Here is a 20,752-nt window from a genome sequence, read left to right as displayed (position 1 = left end):
CGACTGGTGTACTGCCTCTGATATTAGGCAAAGCACATAGCCATCAAGACTAGTAGCCATTGATAGCCTTATACCTCCATGGTTCTATCCAATCCCTTTTAAAAGCCATTCAAATTGGTGGCCATCGTTACATCTTGTGGAAGTGGATTCCATAATTTGACTATGTGCTGCACGAAGAACTCCTGCCTTTTCTCCGCCCGACCAGTCAGCTTCATAGGATGATCCTGGGTTCTAGTAGTAGAGAGTGAAACGTGTCTCCCTAATCTACTTTTTCCACACCACACATAATTCCATGCATCTCTATCTCCACCCTCCCACCCTGTCCCAGGCTTGCAGGGAGAGATTTTGGTGTGTGCGTGTGTTTGTGTGTGTATGTTGCAGCATGTGTTTTTGTGTGTGTGTGTGGTGGTGGTGACGTTAACTCTTCCCTCCCCAGCTTCAATGCCTCTGAAAATCGCCTCCTGCATGGCAATTAATTGAGCAAAAACAGAAGGATGCGCGGTCCCGCAGCAATGCATTGTAGGTAACATAGTCTCCAGCCCTTGTATCCAATAGCAACAGCCCACATCCCTGTGTCTTTCCCCGCCCATCTGTTCCTTCCGGGCTTGGGTACCAGGCGGTCCTCTGCGCCCGGTGCCTGCCGGGTAATGTAGTCCCTCTCCCTTCCCTCCGCGCCGAGCGCTTGGCGAAACGTTGGCAAAGGTTTGGAAAGCGGGCAGCGCCTCGAGATAGACCCCCCGAGGGCTGGGGCCAGGCTGGGAAGCTGCGGGCTGTTTGAGCCCGAGGCCTCTGTTTCAAGGCGTGGTGGCGAGGCGAGGACTACAACTCCCAGAACCCAGCGGGGCGAGGGCATCCGTTGCCGGCGGCCCCAGGAGGGCTTGGAGACCTCTGCAGGTAGCAGCGCTCCTGGAATGAGAGGTAAGGCAGGAGGGATGCTGGAAAGGTGAGCGCGGAGGGATGCATCCTCCTGCCCTGCAAGGTGGAAGAGAGCGGGCGGGCTCTAGGCCCTCCACAAACCCTGGAATCTGTGTCTCCAGGGGGGGCCAAGAGGGTTGGATTTGGGGGGCTGAGCCCCACAGCCCAAGGGGTCCCCTCTTGACCCCACTGGAGAGCGGCAGGTGATGAGGCCAGCAGCAGAAGCAAGGTGCTAGGATTGAAGGGAGTTTAAAACGCCACACTGCACATGCTCAGAGTTTCAGAGTTTGGGACTGGGAGACCCCGGTTCAAGTCCCCACTCAACCATGGAGCCAACTTGGTGACTTTGGGATAGTCACTGACACTCAGCCTAGCCTACTTCGCAGGGCTGTTGTGAGGATAAAATGGAGAGGGGGGATAGACCCAGGCCAGATCTACCGCCAAGCAGGATATAATACTTTGAACGCAGTTTGAAAACAGCATATGGGTTGTGTCATGGGCCTCCACAGTTGTCAGTGCATTTCAATACTGTTATATAGGGCACCCTGCCCTTTGCTGTCTGCTGCCACCAAGAAAACCCGGTGGGATGGCGTGTCGGGGGCACCAATAGAAGAATGTGACAGGCAGACATCACTTGGCCCTGTGTGATTCGATCTCCTGATGGTATTTATTATTTTTAAGCAGCCCCAGAGGACTCGAGTTGGATCTAGTACCTGTCTTGTTTTCCCCACGAGGCTAAAACGTACAAACAAAAGTCAGGCGATCCGATCGCAGATCTCCTGATTCTTGTGTGGCTTGGCCCACACACTTTGAAACCGACCTTGGCGGCCACCTTCAGTGTTCTGAATTCTACACCCAGTCCCGGATTCGGCCTTGGTTCTGCAGAATCGCAAAATGCACCCACCGGCCTGCCATTAGCCTTCTGCTGAAGGAGAAGGCTAGTTCATTATTACTTTTTCCCGAGCATAGGAAGCTGCTTGGGACCACAGTACCTGACAGAGCGCCTCTCCCAACATGAACCTACCTGTACACTGTATTCATCACCTAAGGCCCTTCTTCAAGGAAGAGGGCCTTGTCGGTGGTGGGCCCACAGTTGTTAAATTATCTCCCCAATGAGGCCTGCCTGGCACCAACATTGTCATCTTTTCAGCGCTAAGTGAAGACCTTCCCTTTTCCTCAGGCATTTGGCAGCCTATGATGAGATTTAATCAGGTCCTGGATTTGTTTTATGGTTAATTGCTTTAAGTTGTTTTTGTATATATGTTGTCTCTATGTGTGCTGTGTTTATATAAATGTTTATTTAAAGATGTGTTTATATCGCCAATAGTGCAATATGGCTGCAAGAAAGGCAAATGCTATTTTGGGCTGCATTAATAGAAGTATAACTTCCAAATCGCGTGAGGTACTGGTTCCTCTCTATTCGGCCCTGGTTAGGCCTCATCTAGAGTATTGCGTCCAGTTCTGGGCTCCACAATTCAAGAAGGACGTGGACAAGCTGGAGCGTGTTCAGAGGAGGGCAACCAGGATGATCACGGGTCTGGAAACAAAGCCCTATGAAGAGAGACTGAAAGAATTGGGCATGTTTAGCCAGGAGAAGAGAAGATTGAGGGGAGACATGATAGCACTCTTCAAATACTTAAAAGGTTGTCACACAGAGGAGGGCCAAGATCTCTTCTTGATCCTCCCAGAGTGCAGGACATGGAATAATGGGCTCAAGTTAAAGGAAGCCAGATTCCGGCTGGGCCTCAGGAAAAACTTCCTGACTGTTAAAGCAGTACGACAATGGAACCAGTTCCCTAGGGAGGTGGTGGGCTCTCCCACACTAGAGGCCTTCAAGAGGCAGCTGAACAACTATCTGTCAGGGATGCTTTACGTTGGATTCCTGCATTGAGCAGAGAATTGGACTCGATGGCCTTGTAGGCCCCTTCCAACTCTACTATTCTATGATTCTATGATGAATGTTTATTTAAACTTCATATACTGTATCTTCCATCTTTGTAAACTGCCAGGAGAGCTCCTGCTATGGGGCAGTATAGAAATATAATAAATAATAAGTACTATATATCATGTCAGACTATTTCTCTATCTAGCACAGTATTGTTGTCCTCCTCTGAACCTCGTCCTCTCTAGGTGCTCCAGCTGTCTTTGCCTGCTGACAACCACCACTTGGAGTGACAGGTGTGTCGGACCTCCGAACAGATGGGATCCAGGTGCCAATTCTTCCTGCTCTTGCTGATGTTCTTCCTGGTCTCTAAAGATTTGGCACTGCTGGAAACGGATGGAGGCTGGTGAGTAGGCGTGCTCTGAAAGACGGATGGGTCAAAGTCTTATAGCTTCTCCCTTGAAAGTCAACAGTAGGGAGTGTCCATAAATTCCATCACGTTTGTAAAGGCTCCTCCGCTTCCCTTGCCAGTCCCTCCCTTTTCACGACCTGATTGTGTGACATCCATTGTGCACGGTCCCATATCCTTCCTGTTGGATACTGGACCTGTTCAGAGGTTCTCTGGGGTTAGCACTAACCACAAGCTGTGCTGTCACACAGAACACTTTAAGCCACGGTTAGAGCCGCTAACTCTGCTGCAGATGGTGACCCCCGAAACCCTGCTGCTTAACCAAAAGCCTCAACCAGCCAGGTTTAAGGTGTCTTCTGAATAGGCCCACTGCTAGTCACAGCTTAAGGCCTGGGGCCTGCTTTGATACCTGGCTTAAATTCTGGTAAAAATTCTATAATAATGTCCCTGCAAAATCGAACCATTTAGCCCAGTCTTGTCCTCTTAACCCATATGCCCAGTAAAATCTAGTTTTTGCAAACAGCAGATATGGACATAAACCTGTCTGGACTGTACCACCACTATACCAACATTGCAGGTAGGGACACGTAGGCTTTAGCATTCTTCCGTAAAAAGAATTAAACAAACATCCCTGCTCCTAGAAAACTAGGTGATAGGAAGACGGGCTCTTGCCTAAACTTCTCTACGACACTCTAGTTTTCTATGTGCAGGGTAGTTGTTCTGTATGGAGGAGCATTTCATCCTATGACTCTCGCTCTGCAGTTAGAAATGGTACAGCCCGGACAGTTTTTTTGCTCAGGGTGGCCACATGGCCTTCTTTGCAGAGGACAGTTCTCTGTTTGAAGGGCTGTCTGGTCCAAGGCTGGTTTAAAGAGAGAAAGAGCCATCAGAAGGGGTTGCTGAGGGACCTTGAAGTTGCCCATCCGCACTTAAGCACCTGGACAACAGGTAGAACAGGCAGGCCTGTCCTCAGCCTTAATTGCGATGGCGAAATGCCTGCTATTTCTGTTTAAATTCTAGCCATTCTTTCCAAATTTGCATCTAGACATATAAATTACCTTGGGCAATTTTTATGCAGATCCTCTTTTGTGGCAATGCGTAAGCGGACACCCTGGTTTTGCCGTGTCTAAACCGGACTTTTGCGTGTGCCTAAACTAGGGCCTCATCTACACCAAGCAGGATATTGCACTATGAAAGCGGTATATAAAAGGCGGGAGCCACACTATTGCTTTTATAGCAGTATTGAAGTGCACTGACAACAGTTGGGGCCCATTGACACAGACCATATGCCGCTTTCATACTGCTATATCCTGCTTGGTGTAGCTCCTGCCTTTTATATACCACTTTCATACCGCTTTCATAGTGCCATATCCTGCCAGGTAGTTGGGTATTTTCAAGCTTTCAAATCTCAGGCCTTCCTAAAAACATATATTTACAAAAAACAACACACACCTTCATATCACACTATTTTAAACCCTGCTTCTTTTTCCTTCCCCGTCTCAGGCTGACAAGCAAACGCTCTGCCCTAATGGAAGAAGACACTTGTACCGTGGAGAGACTGGATTCCACTCTCACCTACTCCCAGTTCATTCAACAGTAAGTGAGAGTGAAACGCTCACATACTTCCCTGGCTTGGTCACCACCAGGGAGCACTGTGCCCAAATTCTGGTGAATGGCTTGCGCCGGACCAGAACAGAGAGGCCTGTAAGCTCAGACATCTTTCGCCAGATGCACAAATTCACCGTTTTTTAAAACAAAAAACCCTCTTTGTTAATTTACAGTGCACATCTTTTAATTTAAAAAAAAAAAAACCACCCAGAGAGCTTCAGCTATTGGGCGGTATAAAAATGTAATAAATAAATAAAAATGTAATAAATAAATAAATAAATATCCTCCCTCTCTCCATAAAAAAGAAACTCAAAGTGTGGCTTAAACCGTAAAATAGACATACAATAAAATGGGATTCACAAAATGCAGGAAACAAGCCATTAGACAATACCGAACGAAAAAGAAAAAAATTGCAATTGCCTAAACCAGCAATTCGTAACACACCCCTACCCCACAAAAAAACAAACGAACCCCGAAGTGAAGACACAACCTTGACAAGGAGTGAAACATTTTCCAGCTGAAGTTCTGACTAAAATAACCAGTGTTTGGCCAAACAGCTACAACCATAAACTGTCAGGGCTTGGCGAATCTCAACCAGGTGTGTAGCCACCACTTAAAAGGCCCTGCTCCTGCTTTTCATTGGGCCTCAGATGGGCAAGAAATCTGGATCAGGGCCTCGGATAATGAACAGAGCATGTGGGGGCGGATGTGTGGAAGGGAGGAGGCTACAAAGTGCCACACCTGGAATTGGTTTGTTTTTAGAACCAATTGGGAACAAGTGTAGATCAAGCAAATCGAGCCATAAGATGTCCTGATCGCTTTGTTCTAGCCAATACGTTTTTTGCACTAAGAACATACGAATGTAAGAAGTGCCCGGATGCTGGATCAGACCAAGGGTCCATCTAGTCCAGCACTCTGTTCACACAGTGGCCAACCAGCTGTCGACCAGGGACCCACAAAGCAGGACACGGTGCAACAGCACCCTCCCACCCATGTTCCCCAGCAACTGATGCACACAGGCTTACTGCCTTAGGTACTGGAGGTATAACTATTGATAGCCTTCTTCTCTAGGAATTTATCCAACCCCCTTTTAAAAGCCATCCAAATTGGTGGCCATCACTACATCTTGTGGTAGCGAGTTCCATAATTTAACTCTGCTCTGCATGAAGAAGTCCTTCCTTTTACTTCTCACCAATCAGCTTCATGGGATGGCCCCATTGGGTTCAAGTATTATGGGATGGCCCCATTGGGTTCAAGTATTATGGGAGATGGAGAAAAATGTCTCCCTCTCCACATTCTCCACCCTATGCATAATTTTGTACACCTCTATCCTGTTTCCCCTTAGCCTCCTCTTCTCCAAGCTAATGTAACCTTCCCTTGTAGGGGAGATGCTCCAGCCCCTTCATCATTTTAGTTTCCCTTTTCTGCACTTTTTCCAGCTCTATAATAACCTTTTTTTAGGTGTGGTGACCAGAACCATACACAGTATTCTAAGTGTGGTCGCACCACAGATTTGTATAAAGGCAGTACGATACTGGCCGTTTTATTCTCAATTCCTTTTCTTATAATGCCTAACGTGGAGTTTGCCTTCTTTACAGCGGCTGTTTCCAAACACTTTTCAAGGCGCTTAGAACTCCTTGCCAAGGGGGGCTTGGTTGGCCCCCTCTCTGTTGTTCCTCCATTTTTATTCAGGCAGGCCTATGGCGTATCAGCTGGTTCATTGCTGAAGGAATTGGCCTGCTTGTTTCCTTTATTGTTGCATTTTTAACTGTGTTTTTAAGTTTTGGGGTTTCCTATTTCCCGCAAATGCTTATGTTTCAGGGCCTAAGGAGTTCTCTGCCACTATGGCTCAAAATTCCACAAGCTGACTCTTTTCTGCTGCCATCAGTTCTCTTAAAATACTTTATACCCTCCTAGTAGCTGCTTAGGCATGAGATGGGCACCAGCACTGGAGACATGCTGAACTATTTAAAAAGTAATTTATTTACTTCTATGCCAGAAAGTAAAATGTCAGGGTCTGTGTGTCACCCCGGCGGGAGGGCTTATGCAACCCAAGAGCTGTGTGGCTAAGAAATGCAGATAAGGAACTGGTTGTTATATAGTACGTAACGCTGTAAATCACTTCTTCATTTCCCAGGTATGCCTTCTCTCGGCCAGTTATACTGCAAGGAATCACAGACAACTCGGTGAGTGTCCCCATGCCATAGATTTGGGTTAAATGCTAGGAAGAAGACAAATCACGTGAGGTACTGGTTCCTCTGTATTCGGCCCTGGTTAGGCCTCATCTTGAGTATTGCGTCCAATTCTGGGCACCACACTTCAAGAAGGACGCAGACAAGCTGGAGGGGGTTCAGAGGAGGGCAACCAGGATGATCAGGGGTCTGGAAACAAAGCCCTATGAAGAGAGACTGAAAGAACTGGGCATGTTTAGCCTGGAGAAGAGATTGAGGGGAGACATGATAGCACTCTTCAGATACTTGAAAGGTTGCCATACAGAGGAGAGCCAGGATCTCTTCTCGATCTTCCCAGAGTGCAGGACACGGAATAATGGGCTCAAGTTACAGGAAGCCAGATTCCAGATGGACATCAGGAAAAATTTCCTGACTGCTAGAGCAGTATAGCAATGGAACCAGTTACCTAGGGTGGTTGTGGGCTCTCCTACACTAGAGGCCTTCAAGAGGCAGCTGGACAACCATCTGTCAGGGATGCTTTAGGGTGGATTCCTGCACTGAGCAGGGGGTTGGCCTCGATGGCCTTAGAGGCCCCTTCCAACTCTGCTATGATTCTATGAAGATCTGGTGTGATTTCCACAGAGTGGCTTATTTTTCACAGACAAGCTGCCCAGAGAACCCATGGCTTATTGTTGGGTTGTTCAGGGTGGCTTGTCGCGATGTCTGAACCCAGCCGGGCGACTTCATTATGGGTTGTCAGGAATGACTTGAGGGCCTCTTGGCAAGAGCGGTGAACCCCCTGCTGCTTCTTGCGATCACCCCCACCCCCACATCTCAGTGCCCTCCGCCCCGTGTTCCTAAGAATCAAGAAGAAAGGACACTGTAGAGTGTCCTGAACCGTTCACAACCTTTAAAAAAGAAAGTCTGCATAATTTACTGCTCTACCATGAAATTTGTGTATATTTACTTATCCCCCTTTTGCATATGGAATCTGGAGATTGCATTCCCCCCCCCCATAATCAGGGTGAGTTTTTGGATTGGGGCAATTTGGGGGTTATGCACCCTTGATCCTCTGTTGCAGAGTAAGTTTTGTAGGACTATCCTCAAGACAGAACACGATTCAAGCTTTAAACAGGACCTTTACTGAGCATAGCTGTCTTTTTCTTTTCAATTTTTTCTTACAACTAAAAAAGTAGGCAAAAGTGAAGCGAAATCCTCCTCAACTCTCTCCATCCGTTAACCATTTAGGGCGCAACGTTTAGACAGAAAAAGAAGTCCTGTGCTGGCCAGGGAATGCTGGGAGTTGTAGGACTTTTGTGTGTGTGTGTCTAAACCCACATAGGATCGCATCCTTGGTAACTTTTCAACCAGTCATTTTCTCTCGCCATAGAGTGGATTTCAGCTATTGGCTGTTGCTCATTGCAGCCTCTTCTTCTGTGCCTGCAGGAGTTCCAGGCTCAGTGTACCAAGCACAAGCTGCTAGCCATGTTTGGGGATCGCCCGGTCCGTCTCAGCACCGCTAATACCTACTCTTATCGTAAAGGTGAGGAGGACTGGGTCACCAAGAATAGGGTTGGGTAGAAGAGTGCAAATTCACACACGCACAAATCCGCCGTGTTGCATACCCTATATATGTTGTATCGGGCTCTATTATTTATTTTATTTATTTATTTAAGGATTTTTATGCCACCCTTCAGCCAAAAAAGGCTCTCACGGCGGCTTACAAAAGTATTTCTTGACAGTCCCTGCCCACAGGCTTACAATCTAAAAGACATGACACAAAAGGAAAGGGGATTGGGAGGGAGGAGGAGGGGGGGGGGGAAAGGAAAGCAAACTCAGGCACTACAATCTTAGTTGCAAAGTTCAGCAGTTACAGGTGACAGCAGGAGGGAGGGGGCTCTCAGCTGGAGTTGGACCCAGGCACGGTGGAGAGGTGCCTGGCTGCTGCTTCCTCCCTCACTGGTGGCCTCTGCAGAGACAGTTGACAGCAGGAGGGAGGGGGCTCTCAGCTGGAGCTGGACCCAGGCACGGTGGAGAGGTATTCTATTAGGAATGCTCTATTATGAAGATCGATGATCTTCGTATTAAAGTTTAATAATAGTTAAGGCTGCAAAACAATTTTTCAATGTTCTTCAAAAGCATACTGTGTGTTTGTGTGTGTGCGCAGAACTGAACGTCAGAAGAGCCCTGCTGGATCAGACCAAGGGTCCATCAAGTCCAGCACTCTGTTCACACAGTGGCCAGCCAGCTGTTCACCAGGACACGAGTGCAATGTTCCCCAGCAACTGGTGTCGATAGGCTTACTGTCCTCTGATACGGGAGGTAGCACATAGCCCTCAGGGCTAGTAGCCATGGATAGCCTTCTCCCCCAGGAATTTATCCAACCCCCTTTTAAAGCTGTCCAAATCGGTAGCTGCCATGACACAGGCTCTGAACACCAGACCTCACGGCTGCCACCACTTCTTATGGGGCGACACAGGCTCTGAACACCAGACCCGGCCGAGGCTACTCCCTGCTCAAGCCAAGCACCACCGCTTGATACGCCTGAGACAAGGGATAAGAACCACCTTCCTCCAAACTATGTGGAGAAAGGGGTTTAAAATGGAGAAGGATTTTAATATATATAATAATGCGCTGTGAGTTATATCTGCTTAGGTGAATGATTGTCAGAGTGGGTGTTAAATGTGTAAACTTAAGATGATAAATGCCAAACAGACACATGGGCTTTTTGTGGTAGTTTAAAAACAAAACAATCAAAATTTATTTTTAAAAGTTCATAAGCTTTGTTTCAAATAACAACCTTTAAAAACCTTTTTGAAACCTTCCATACAATCCTGTCACTCTCACATTCGCGCTTTCCTTTCTCTCACACAATCACTCTTGAACTTTCTTTATTCTCAGTATTGATTAATATACTTCCACTACGTGCACACCACACTCTAAAGACACCACTCACTACACTGACTCTCAAATTTCCCAAAACTTAAGTACCATAAATACAGAGAGCACTACAGACTCTAAGAGTCCCTAACAAGTCTCCCTGGAAAGAACTCCCAATCCCCTCAGTCATTCCCTTATATATCACTCCTCCCCCCTCCCAAGACATTCTAACTCCGCCCACTCAGGCCAACATTCTACAAACCACAGACTTACAAACCGCAGACATACCTTTGGAATTGACTTGTGGGGTGTAACACCACAGTAGCCATCACTACATCCTGTGGTAGTGAGTTCCATAGTTTAACTCTGCGCTGTGTGAAGAAGTTCTCCCTTTTATCCGTCCTGAATCTCCCACCAATCAGCTTCATGACCCCATTGGGTTCTAGCATTATGGGAGAGGGAGAAAAATGCCTCCCTGTCCGCATTCTCCACCCCACGCTTTCCTTCCTCACCCCATCCTCCTCCAAGTCCAGGGAGGTGCCGTTTGCTGACATTTGCCTTCTTGGTGCCTTCTCTCTGATCGCATTGTTTTGGATGCGCGTACATACATACACGCCGCAGGGCAAGCTCTTGCTTCCGTACCTGGGTGGCTGCGTTTTTCTGTGTGCAGACGACGTTTGCAAAGTTGGAGGAGGGAGCAGAGCATTGCCATCCTACGCACTCTTGTTTATTTTCTGCCCTGTGATGGTCTCTGGTTAAACTGGCTGAGCAGGTTTCTCAGCTGTATCAGCACACAGCCCAAACAGCGTACGTTGGTTTTACACACCTCCTCTTTTTCTTTTCTTTTTTAAGAAACTGCACAGGCTCTGCCAGTTTAAACGAACTTACGCCTGCGCAGGCGTGCAGACACGCAAGGTTTCCAGGGAGTTCTTCATGAGTTCCCCGCGTACCACCCTCTCTGCAGGCCTGGTTGTGAGCATCTGGTGGATAATGCTAAAGGAACAAACACACTGCTCCACATCTGTAATAGTTTTAAAACAGATTTTTGAGGCCTTCTTCTTTTTTAAAAAATAAGGTTTGTGAAAGGGTTAGGGTTAGGGTGAATGTCTGTCCCCCCATATCTAATTTCAAGAAGTTTTTTTTCTTCTCTTTGGTTCCCTTTAAGAGTGAAATTGACTGGACCAGAAGCTGCTTGGAGTCTGGTCTAGTCAATTTTGCTATTCTACTGAGTTGGATGGGGAACTAGCCGCAATTAAGGAATGAGGATAGGAACTAACAGGCTTCTATATGTGTACACACACACACACACACACACACACACACACACACACACAGAGTCTCCTCTCCCCATTACATCTGTACATATATCAAGCTATCGATACTGATTTAGACTTAATTTAACAAAAGCAGCTCAGTCCCTTAGAGGTAGGAGGCCGCAGTAGTAGCTGGGCTAAGGAATGGTTGCAGCTGTAGTTGCAGCTGGTGGGCCAGCAGGAAGCAAGTCCATCCTACTGTGTGATAAAATGGCCGTCATCTAGTTCAGGGTTGTGTTGAAAGACATCTGAAGCTGCCACCTGGCCGCTAAGGGGAAAGGAAAGGCTGTCCAGTGCATTCTTAGCGGCCCTGTTTTCTTGTTGCAGTCGACGTGCCTTTCCAGGATTACGTGGATCAGTTTCTGGAGCCGCAGGACCTGGACTCCCTGGGGAGTGGTGAGTTGGACATTCCGTGACCTGCCATGCCTTTTTTCCTTCAACCCCCGGCGCGGACCCTCTTTCACCCCAAGGGACGGAATTCCATTTCAGAGAAGCTCTCAGGGGCTGCATTCATGGGCGGAGCCTAGGCAAAAGGGGTGGGCCCAAAATACCAATCACGCCGGCATATTGCAGCTTTAAAGCCTTTCCGTCAACATCTAAGGTCCTCTTCCAGGTGCCTACTCCGAGGGAAGTTTGGAGGATGGCAACAAGGGAGAGGGCCTTTTCAGTGGTGACCCCTCAATTGTGGAACGATCTTTCTGACAAGGCTCGCCTAGCACCAACGTTGTTAAACTTTTCTGCGCCAGGTCAAGACTTCTCTTTTCTCCCAGGCATTTAACAGCATATGTTGAGTTTTAACTGACTCCAGATCAATATCCATTTAAACGGATATTGTCTTTGTATTTTATCTGTTTTATGTTTTGAATTTGATGATGGGAGTTGAAGTCCAAAACGTCTGGAGGGCACCAAAGTGGTGAAGTGTGTTTCAACTTCTTTTCCATACCCCTCTTGGGAAATCTTTGTCTTTCTCCATTCCGTTTAGTCTGTATGTCCTCTTTAAAGTGCGGTGCCCAGAACTGGGCAGATGAAGAGACCAGATCCATTTGTGTCTATAACGCCTAACCCCTTTGCTCTCCACACATCTGACGAAGTGGGGTTTTTTTTTAACATTTAATCTTTTTTTTCTTTTTATTGTGAGTTTAACCGAACAACAACAAAAAACAAATTGTAGAAAGAAAAACGGAAATGAACAAGAAATTACTTGCATAGAAATATCAATATTCCATCAAGTACAACCTTCTAAAAATTGGGAGGAGGGAGATCATACGTACATTTCAATAAAAGCCGACCAAATATCCAAATATTTATCTATTCGCCAGTGGCACCTATATACCACCCGTTCGAATGTTGATAGAATTGCTAAGTCTTCAGCCCATTGCATTATAGGAGGTGAACATTTACCCTTCCAATGTTGTAATATTAGTCTTTTGGCCGTCGTAAGGGCTCGGAAAATCCATTTGCACTGACCACATGTTGACTTCCAAGAAACTGGTAAATAGTTTAGGAGGTGGACTTTAGCCTCTAGCAAGCTCAGCCTGGAATACAGCTGTTAGCTTTTATTTTCAGCTTTTGCCGGACAATCTTTGCTATGGAAGGATTGCCCTCTTTCTCTTCCCCTCAGAAACACTCTACTTCTTCGGGGATAATAATTTCACCGAGTGGGGGCCCCTCTTGCGGAAGTACACCCCCCCGCCTTTCCGGATCCCAGGCACGACTGGAGCATACAGCTTTGGAATTGCTGGTCAGTAAGGAGGCTGTCAAGGGGAGATGTGTTTGTTCTGATCAGATCACAGTGGGGCTGTTCACACAATGCGCTAACCCACACTCAGTCGTTGAATGTGGGTTGTTGTCAAACCGTGGGTTGTTTGCTGAACCGTGGGTTTGCATGTTGTCTGAACCCAGGACATTTTCCGCAGGGTGCTTCGTTAACCACACAGTGTGACTTGTTACCCAACAACAAACCATGAGTTTTCAAGGTGGCTTGTTCGAGAAAAAATAAGCCACGTTGCATGGTTAACAAGCAGCCCTGCAGAAAAAATGTCCTGGATTCGGACAACACGCTAACCCGTGGTTCCACAAACAATCCACGGTTCACCTACTGGGTGTGTGTTAGTGTGTTGTGCAAACCCAGTCAATGAGAGGTTCACGTATCTGTGAATTTCTGCTAGTTTTTAGGCTGATGTCAGTCCTGACCCTTGGTTGACCACATTATCTGTGTATCACAGGCTGCACAATGTTTATGGCTGGAGTGCAGCACACAAACATTCAATTCACACTCACACATTCATTCACATTCACTCACATACTCATACCCACATTCATTCACAACATACTTCTCTCTCTCTCTCTCTCTCTCACACACACACACACACACACACACACTCGGGGCTTTATATTACACTTTATCTCGTCGTATTTGATTAATTTATTTTATTGTAATATTTTTATCCCTCCCTTTCTGCCAAAAAGGCTTTGAAGGCGGGTTACATAGACATTTCTTAAGACCATCTCTGCCCAGAAGCTTATGGTCTGAAAGACACGACTCTAAAGGAAAGGGGATTGGGAGGGAGGAGGGGGGGAAAAACAAATTCAGTGACTAGGTACTTCATTGCAAAGTTCAGCAGGTCATGGACACAGTGGAAGGGCTGCCGCCTCCTCTCTCTCTCCAGTGGCTTCATACGGATCCAGGCACGATAGAGGGATGCCTGATTCCTTTCACTCTAACAGCCCTAGTATTTTAGGCTTTTCATTTTTGTGAACTGTCCAGAGAGTTTTGGCTATTGGGTGGTACAGAAATGCAATAAATAATTAAATAAATGCAGTTCAGACAAGTGGATCAGTTCAGACAACACGTTAGTCAAGGCAGTGTGAAAACTCCACTCAACAGTTGAGTTTCTAGGGCAGCTTTCCTCAACCTTCGGCTTCGGCTATTGGGCGGTATAAAAATGTAATAAATAAATAAATAAATAAATAAATAAATAAATAAAACCTGGAACGCTCCAGATGTGTTGGACTGCATCTCCCAGAATGCCCCAGCCAGCTGGATGGGGCATTCTGGGAGTTGTAGTCCAACACATCTGGAGCGCCCCAGGTTGAGGAAGGCTATTCTAGGGAGTACTCCCCACACACAACATGTTCTAACTCCACTGTTGTATGACTATGGTCTCCTGTGGAGTTGAGTAAAATCCATCGTGACATTTGACTGACAGTTCCTCCGCCCTCTCTCCTCCCCCGGTACTCCCGATGGTATCCCATCAGCCATTGCCGCGAAAAACCCAACCCCGGCGGCTCTCCTAGAGCGGCACTCGCTCCTTTCGCCGCTCTTGCCAGGGAACTCTGTAGCCAGTGGGAAAACTCAATGCAACGGGAAACTTCACGGAGCCCTCCGCACAACGCTTGTGCAGGAGCTCTCCTCTGCACAGCATGGAGTGCTTTCAGACCGCACATTTCTCGACAGTGTTGTAAAAACTCCACCGCCGAATTCTAAAGCCACCGTTGAGAAACGTGTTGTCTGAACTGAGCCACTGTCTCACACCAGATTGTCTGTCTAGCACAGCCTTCCTCAACCTGGGGCGCTCCAGATGTGTTGGACTACAACTCCCAGAATGCCCCAGCCAGCTGGCTGGGGCATTCTGGGAGTTGTAGTCCAACACATCTGGAGCGCCCCAGGTTGAGGAAAGCTGGTCTAGCACACTGTTGCTGGCTTTGACTGGTAAGGGGAACAGTTGCCTTTTCTCCGAACCTTCTTCAGGCTTCCCTTGCAAGCGCTCATGGAAGCACTAGCGAGGGAAATGGGAGAGATCAGAGATAAGGGAAGAACTTCCCTTGCGAGCGCTAACACGGGAAACTCTGGGAGAGGTGAACGCCGCTCTGTGCTGCCTGCTGTTCTGAACTTTACTTTATGGGCCCACCGATTTCTCAGGCTGTTTTACTTTGCTTCAGCTAAAGTGTCTAGTTATATTTTAGCTCCGTTGTCGCACACCATCTCGATCTGTCGAACATGACGGGCGGTATAGAAATATTTTAATATGAATAAAATGGGGCTGCGGCGACGGCACGTTACGGCCATCTATCCTAGAGGCGACCATTTTATTGATTTATTTATTTATTTAAGGATTGTTATGCCGCCATTCAGCCAAAAAAGGCTCTCACGACGGCTTACAAAAGTATTTCTTGACACCGGGGAAAAGTGCATTGGGCAAAAGACCATGGCACATGGCCCTATATGTGAGTCGCCGACTCCTTTGGAAATGAGATGACATTTTGGCATTGATGCTTCGCAAACCCCTTCTAATTTCTCCTCCTCCCGATCTTTCACAGGGTCTGGCTCAGGAGTGCCCTTCCATTGGCATGGCCCTGGTTACTCAGAGGTGATCTTTGGCAGGAAGGTGAGTACCATAGATGGAAGTGCTGGTTATGACCTATAAAGCTCTATATGGCTCGGGTCCAGGTTATTTGAAAGAACGTATTCTCCCTTATGAGCCTCCCCATGCTTTGAGATCTTCTGGAGAAGCCCTTCTTTCAGTCCCACCTTCTTCACAGGCACGCTTGGTGGGAACATGGGAGAGGGCCTTCTCGGTGGCTGCTCCGGTGCTCTGGAACTCTCTTCCCGGGGAAGCTAGGCTGGCTCCCTCCTTGATGGGCTTTCGGAAGCAGGCTAAAACTTTTTTGTTCAAGCAGGCCTTTGGAGAATAATCCAGCCCTCCATCTATGTTAATGTCTTATAATTTTGTTGTGTATTTTTTTAATTGTTTATGGTTTTGTTTCCCTCCCCCCCCCATTTATATTTTAAACTTTGTAAGGCTGCCTTGAGGCCCAGCATTGGGCAAAAGGCGGGATAATAATAATAATAATAATAATAATAATAATAATAATAATAATAATAATAATTGTTGTTGTTTCTCTGGGAAGCTGGCATGCTGCAAAGAGAACCGCTGCGCTCCTGCACCGTTTTTATTTCGGTTCAGAAGAGCAGTTCTGTGTTCTGCAGCTCAGGCCTCCCCTCCGCCTTATCCTTCGGTTCTTGGGCATGTTACTTTTCTCTGAAGTCCCTTGCTAGTTTGCCCTCTGGGAAATGGGTGTTCCGTGACCAGCCATGCCCACCCACGGCAGCCATTTTGCGAGAGCGCCCACAACTCTTGAAATCCCCAAAATGCTGGAGACCTCCGGTGTATACATCCTACAAACCAGGCACCGCCTACAGATTCCGCGCGCTTCAGATAATTTGTTGTCAATGTAGAGATGGCGCAGGAAGAGTGGTGATGAGATGATCAACCTGTACCTGGGTGGTCTCGTTTAAGCCTGCAGGTGTGGGCTCACCTAGATTGAACGCTCCTCAAAGGCCTTGTCACATGAGACACTTAAAAAGCTCAGGAAAGCCTTCCTTTGTGGCATTGGGGTCAGACGGATGCTAAAGTGGGAGCTGACGGTGATACAGTATGCAGGTGGTGTATGGTGGGACCATAGTTCAGTGGTTAGAGCACCTACATTGCACGCAGAGGGTGCCAGGTTCAATCCCCGGCATCTCCAGGTAGGGCTGCAAAAATTCCAGCCTGAAACCCTGAAGAGTCGCTGCTGGCCAGTGTCCGCAATACTAGGTTAGATAGACCAAAGGTCTGACTCTGTATAAAGCAGCTTCCTAGGTTCTAGCTCATTTAGATTTTACCATTATAATGCAGGCGGTGGCAGCAAAGGAGCATTGGACTGACTTGACCATCTGTGGGCTGGCATTTGGGGACAGGGGGAGATTCCCTCCTTGTTCAAATGACTGAGTGACCCCAGATGGCTAGTTTGTTGACTCCTGCAGCCTGTAGCTTGGCTTCCTCGCTTGCTCCTTTGCGTTGTTTACTTGAGTATGTGCGTGTGGTTAGATCAGGATTTGCTGGTAGATTTGCAGCCAACTTCCAAGAATTCCAAAACTTGCAAAAGCAACTACACGCAGTTATCTGACGTGGGCGACCCACGTGCCTCACTCTTCCCCATGTATGAAATGGGAACATCCGTCGGTGGCTTGCTTTTGACCGGGTCTTCGTGCTGCTCTGCTGTCCAGTTTGAGTGTGGCAGTCGCAGCTTTGATCTGTAGTAACACAGACGTAGATTTGTATATGTAAGCTCATTGCGGGGTCAGGTGTGTGTGGAAGAAATGCTGGACGTCATTATCTGTGTCTCCTGAGCCGGTATTTTGAATCTGGTTCTGGGCTTCCCGGCCAGCAATTTTACACTTTTGCTTCTGGTTGGTAGACCTCTGGGTTCTAGTACAAAAATGAAGTTGACCCCACAAGCCTGACACCCTGGTTTGTATCTGGGTGCGGGCTTGTGGGAGGTGTTGGATCCTACCTTACCGTGGCAGCGGGAGAAAGGTTCAGGCTTCCTACCAGCTGACCCTTTTTCTCTGCAGCGCTGGTTTCTGTATCCCCCGGAGAAAACGCCGGAGTTCCACCCCAACAAAACGACCCTGTCCTGGTTACTGGATACATACCCTTTCCTGCCGCCATGGGAGAGGCCAATAGAATGCACCATTCATCCAGGAGAGGTAAGTCACAGCTGTGCTCCGTCCACCATGGCAACAGGATTTGCCCCGATTTGCCGTAAGAACATAAGAAAAGCCAGGCTGGATCAGACCAAGGGCCCATCCAATCTAGCACTGTTCACACAGTGGCCAGCCAGCTGTTGACCAGGGACCACCAAAGCAGGACATGATGCAACAGGACCCTCCCACCCATGTTCCCCAGCAACTGGTACACACAGGCTTACTGGTTTCCCTCCTCTGAACACGCTCCAGCTTGTCTGCATCCTTCTTGAAGTGTGGAGCCCAGAACTGGATGAGGCCTAACCAGAGCCAAATAGAGAGGAAGCAGGACCTCACACGATTTGGAAGCTATACTTCTATTAATGCAGCCCAAAATAGCATTTGCCTTTCTTGCAGCCATATTGCACTCTTGGCTCATATTCAGCTTGTTATTTACAACGATTCCAAGATCCTTCTCATTTGTAGTGTTGCTGAGCCAAGTATCCCCCATCTAGTCCAGCACTCTGTTCACACAGTGACCAAACAGCTGTTGACCGGGACCAACAAAGCAGGACATGGTGCAACAGTCACCCATGTTCCCCAGCAACTGGTGCACACAAGCTTACTGCCTCGAATACTGGACATAGCACATAACCATCAGGGCTAGTAGCCCTTGATAGCTTTCTCCTCTGGGAATTTATCCAACCCCCTTTTAAAGCCATCCAAATGGGTGGCCATCACTATATCTTGTGGCAGTGAGTTCCATAATTTAACTCTACACTGTGTGAAGGAGTCCTTCCTTTTGTTTGTCCTTGATTCAATTGGACTGGCAGCCTGTCCCATCCCAACAGGCTTGGCTGGCCAGATGCAAAAAATAAGGTCCGGCTTCTTGCACCTTGAATAGTGGTTAGAAGAGTAGAAAAGTCGTGCAAAAGAGCCCTCTCCTGCGCAAGTATTAATGGCACAGGTGTCCTCTTTTCCAACTGGCCACTCTACCTGTAGCTGGAGAAGGGAAACAGTATGCTAATAAAGCAGGGGGAGGGTATTGAGATAATCCCCACCCCCTAAAATTCATGGCTGGGAATTATGGGAGTTGTAGTCCAACACGCCTCTGAAAGGCATCAGGCTGAGGAAGTTGGGAACACCGCAAACGTTCTGTAACGGGGTTTTTCTTCTGTTGCCACGATTGCTTCAGCTGGTGCCACTTTGCCCAGCCCTACCTGAAACCCAGCGAGGGGAAGGAACTGCTGTGCAGCACTGTGCAGCACCCGCTGCAAGTATACAGCTCCAACTGTGTGTGTTTTTCCTCAGAAATCCAATGGACTGAAATCACATTTTATTTATTTATTATTGCATTTATATCCCGCCTTTTCTCCTCCAAGGAACCCAAGGCGGCATACATAATCCTCCTCCTCTCCATTTTATCCTCACAACAACAACCCTGTGAGGCGGGTTGGGCTGAGAGTCTGTGACTGGCCCAAAGTCACCCAGTGGGTTTCCATGGCCGAGTGGGGACTAGAACCCGGTTCTCCCGACTCCCAGTCCGACACTTTAGCCACTACACCACACTGGTGTCGACCTGCTGAAGTCAATGGGACCTGACTTGAGCAAGGCGCAGGATCCCTGGCCTTCTACAGCAGAGGTGGGCAGAAAGTAGATTCCCAGATGTTCAGGATTTTCAACTTCCAGCATTCCTGACCATTGGCTATGCTGGCAGGGGCTTCTGGGAGTTGAAATCCCAAACATCTGGAAATCTACCTTCTGCCCACCCCTTGCTCTACACTACTTGGCCTCATTCCTTCCTTCCCTTCTGCTTTCTCTATAGGTCCTGTACTTCCCAGACCGCTGGTGGCACGCCACCCTCAACCTGGACACCAGTGTTTTCATCTCCACCTTCCTGGCTTAGCGGATCCAGACGGCGCCCGGCTCCTCCGTAGGGGGAATGCCTGCCCTCTCCCCTACAGCTCCGTACAAAGAAACCGGATTTCTTTGTTGCAGGCAGACCTCCGCAGCTGGGCTAGCGACCATGGGGCTACCCCAGTCTCTCGTAAGCACAGCACCGGATTAGGGGAAAAGGCAAGCGGCGGCCTGACAGTGGGCCACTGGCCGCATCCCGATGGCTAACACAGCGCTCGCTGTCAATTCAAAGTAGACCCGGGTTCTTAAGCAAAGAACCAGATTGCTTAATGCAGTTTGGTTACGGATTCACTGAAAAGATCCTGGTGGAGCACATGTAAACACACAGATGGATCATGGCCGGACTAGACATTTGACAGCGGAGTTCGCTCCGGGAAGCCGCGTCTCCTCCACATGCCTAAAAAGGTGGTGTGGCGGTTGTGATTTGTAAGGGAGAGCAGTAGAAGCTGGTGACTCCGATGTCAGTGGGGTGGTGAATCCGCTCTGGGGTTTGGTCAGTACCTTGGATAGCTCGTTTAGAGTTTTGGCCAAAACCCGGAGCGGATTCACCACCCCACTGACATCAGAGCCATCAGCCTCCACTGGGGGTGAGGGAGGGGTGCATAACCCTCTCCCCAGATGTATGTTCCTTCTCCCCCCCCCTTGTTGCTTCTGCTTTTCAGGTGCCTAGCAAGGACTTGGGTCTGCCCCAGACTTCTCATTTGACCCTTGAAAAAGCACTCCAGGGAGCTGAGTGGACAGCAAACCCTGAAATTATTCCCGAATTTGCTCACCCACCATTATACTGTACCTGTCTCACTCCCCAGAGGGAACATTTACACGGATAAGTGGATAAAGGAACTAGCCATTTCTAGCCTCCTAATGACCACTTTTGTGTAAACGACTCATCCTTAAGGAAGTTTTATAATCCTCGGTTTACTGACCAGGAAGGAAAGCCAAATTACTTCCCTGTAAAATATGTTGATGACAGTTGTCACAAACCGGAAAGGCCTCGGTTTGGCTGAAGTTAAGCCTTCTGTTTACAAGTCGTCTCCTGTGATTAAAGCAGGACACAGCAATATACTTTTCTCGTCTGGGGCTGGCGACTTTACGGTTTCCTTTTTTCACAGGCTCTGCTCCTGTGCCTAACTTCAGCTCGGTGGGCAGAAA

At 48.0% G+C, this 20,752-nt stretch overlaps 1 protein-coding gene across 1 annotated transcript; it reads left to right on the top strand.

Moving 5' to 3' along the window:
- The first annotated feature begins 885 nt into the window (after positions 1 to 885).
- On the top strand, positions 886 to 20,752 carry JMJD8 (jumonji domain containing 8). Its single transcript, XM_063142978.1, has 10 exons — positions 886 to 918; positions 2,989 to 3,203; positions 4,710 to 4,802; positions 6,952 to 7,000; positions 8,432 to 8,528; positions 11,506 to 11,574; positions 12,800 to 12,919; positions 15,499 to 15,566; positions 17,576 to 17,710; positions 19,512 to 20,752. Exons 2-10 carry the CDS (start codon positions 3,115 to 3,117, stop codon positions 19,590 to 19,592), a joined length of 801 nt encoding a protein of 266 aa, XP_062999048.1. The 5' UTR covers positions 886 to 918; positions 2,989 to 3,114; the 3' UTR covers positions 19,593 to 20,752.

Source organism: Elgaria multicarinata, chromosome 17, assembly GCF_023053635.1.
Source record: "Elgaria multicarinata webbii isolate HBS135686 ecotype San Diego chromosome 17, rElgMul1.1.pri, whole genome shotgun sequence".
Taxonomy (NCBI): Eukaryota; Metazoa; Chordata; class Lepidosauria; order Squamata; family Anguidae; genus Elgaria; species Elgaria multicarinata.
The sequence above is the reverse complement of the archived record's forward strand: the minus strand, read 5'-3'. Positions and strand labels throughout refer to the sequence as shown.

Excerpts from the sequence above, each read along its gene's own strand:
- JMJD8 (XM_063142978.1), top strand. The coding sequence starts at position 3,115 with ATGGGATCCAGGTGCCAATTCTTCCTGCTCTTGCTGATGTTCTTCCTG. Across the intron at positions 4,803-6,951 it reads TACTCCCAGTTCATTCAACA|GTATGCCTTCTCTCGGCCAG; the intron begins GTAAGTGAGAGT and ends TTCATTTCCCAG. Across the intron at positions 15,567-17,575 it reads AGGTGATCTTTGGCAGGAAG|CGCTGGTTTCTGTATCCCCC; the intron begins GTGAGTACCATA and ends TTTTCTCTGCAG.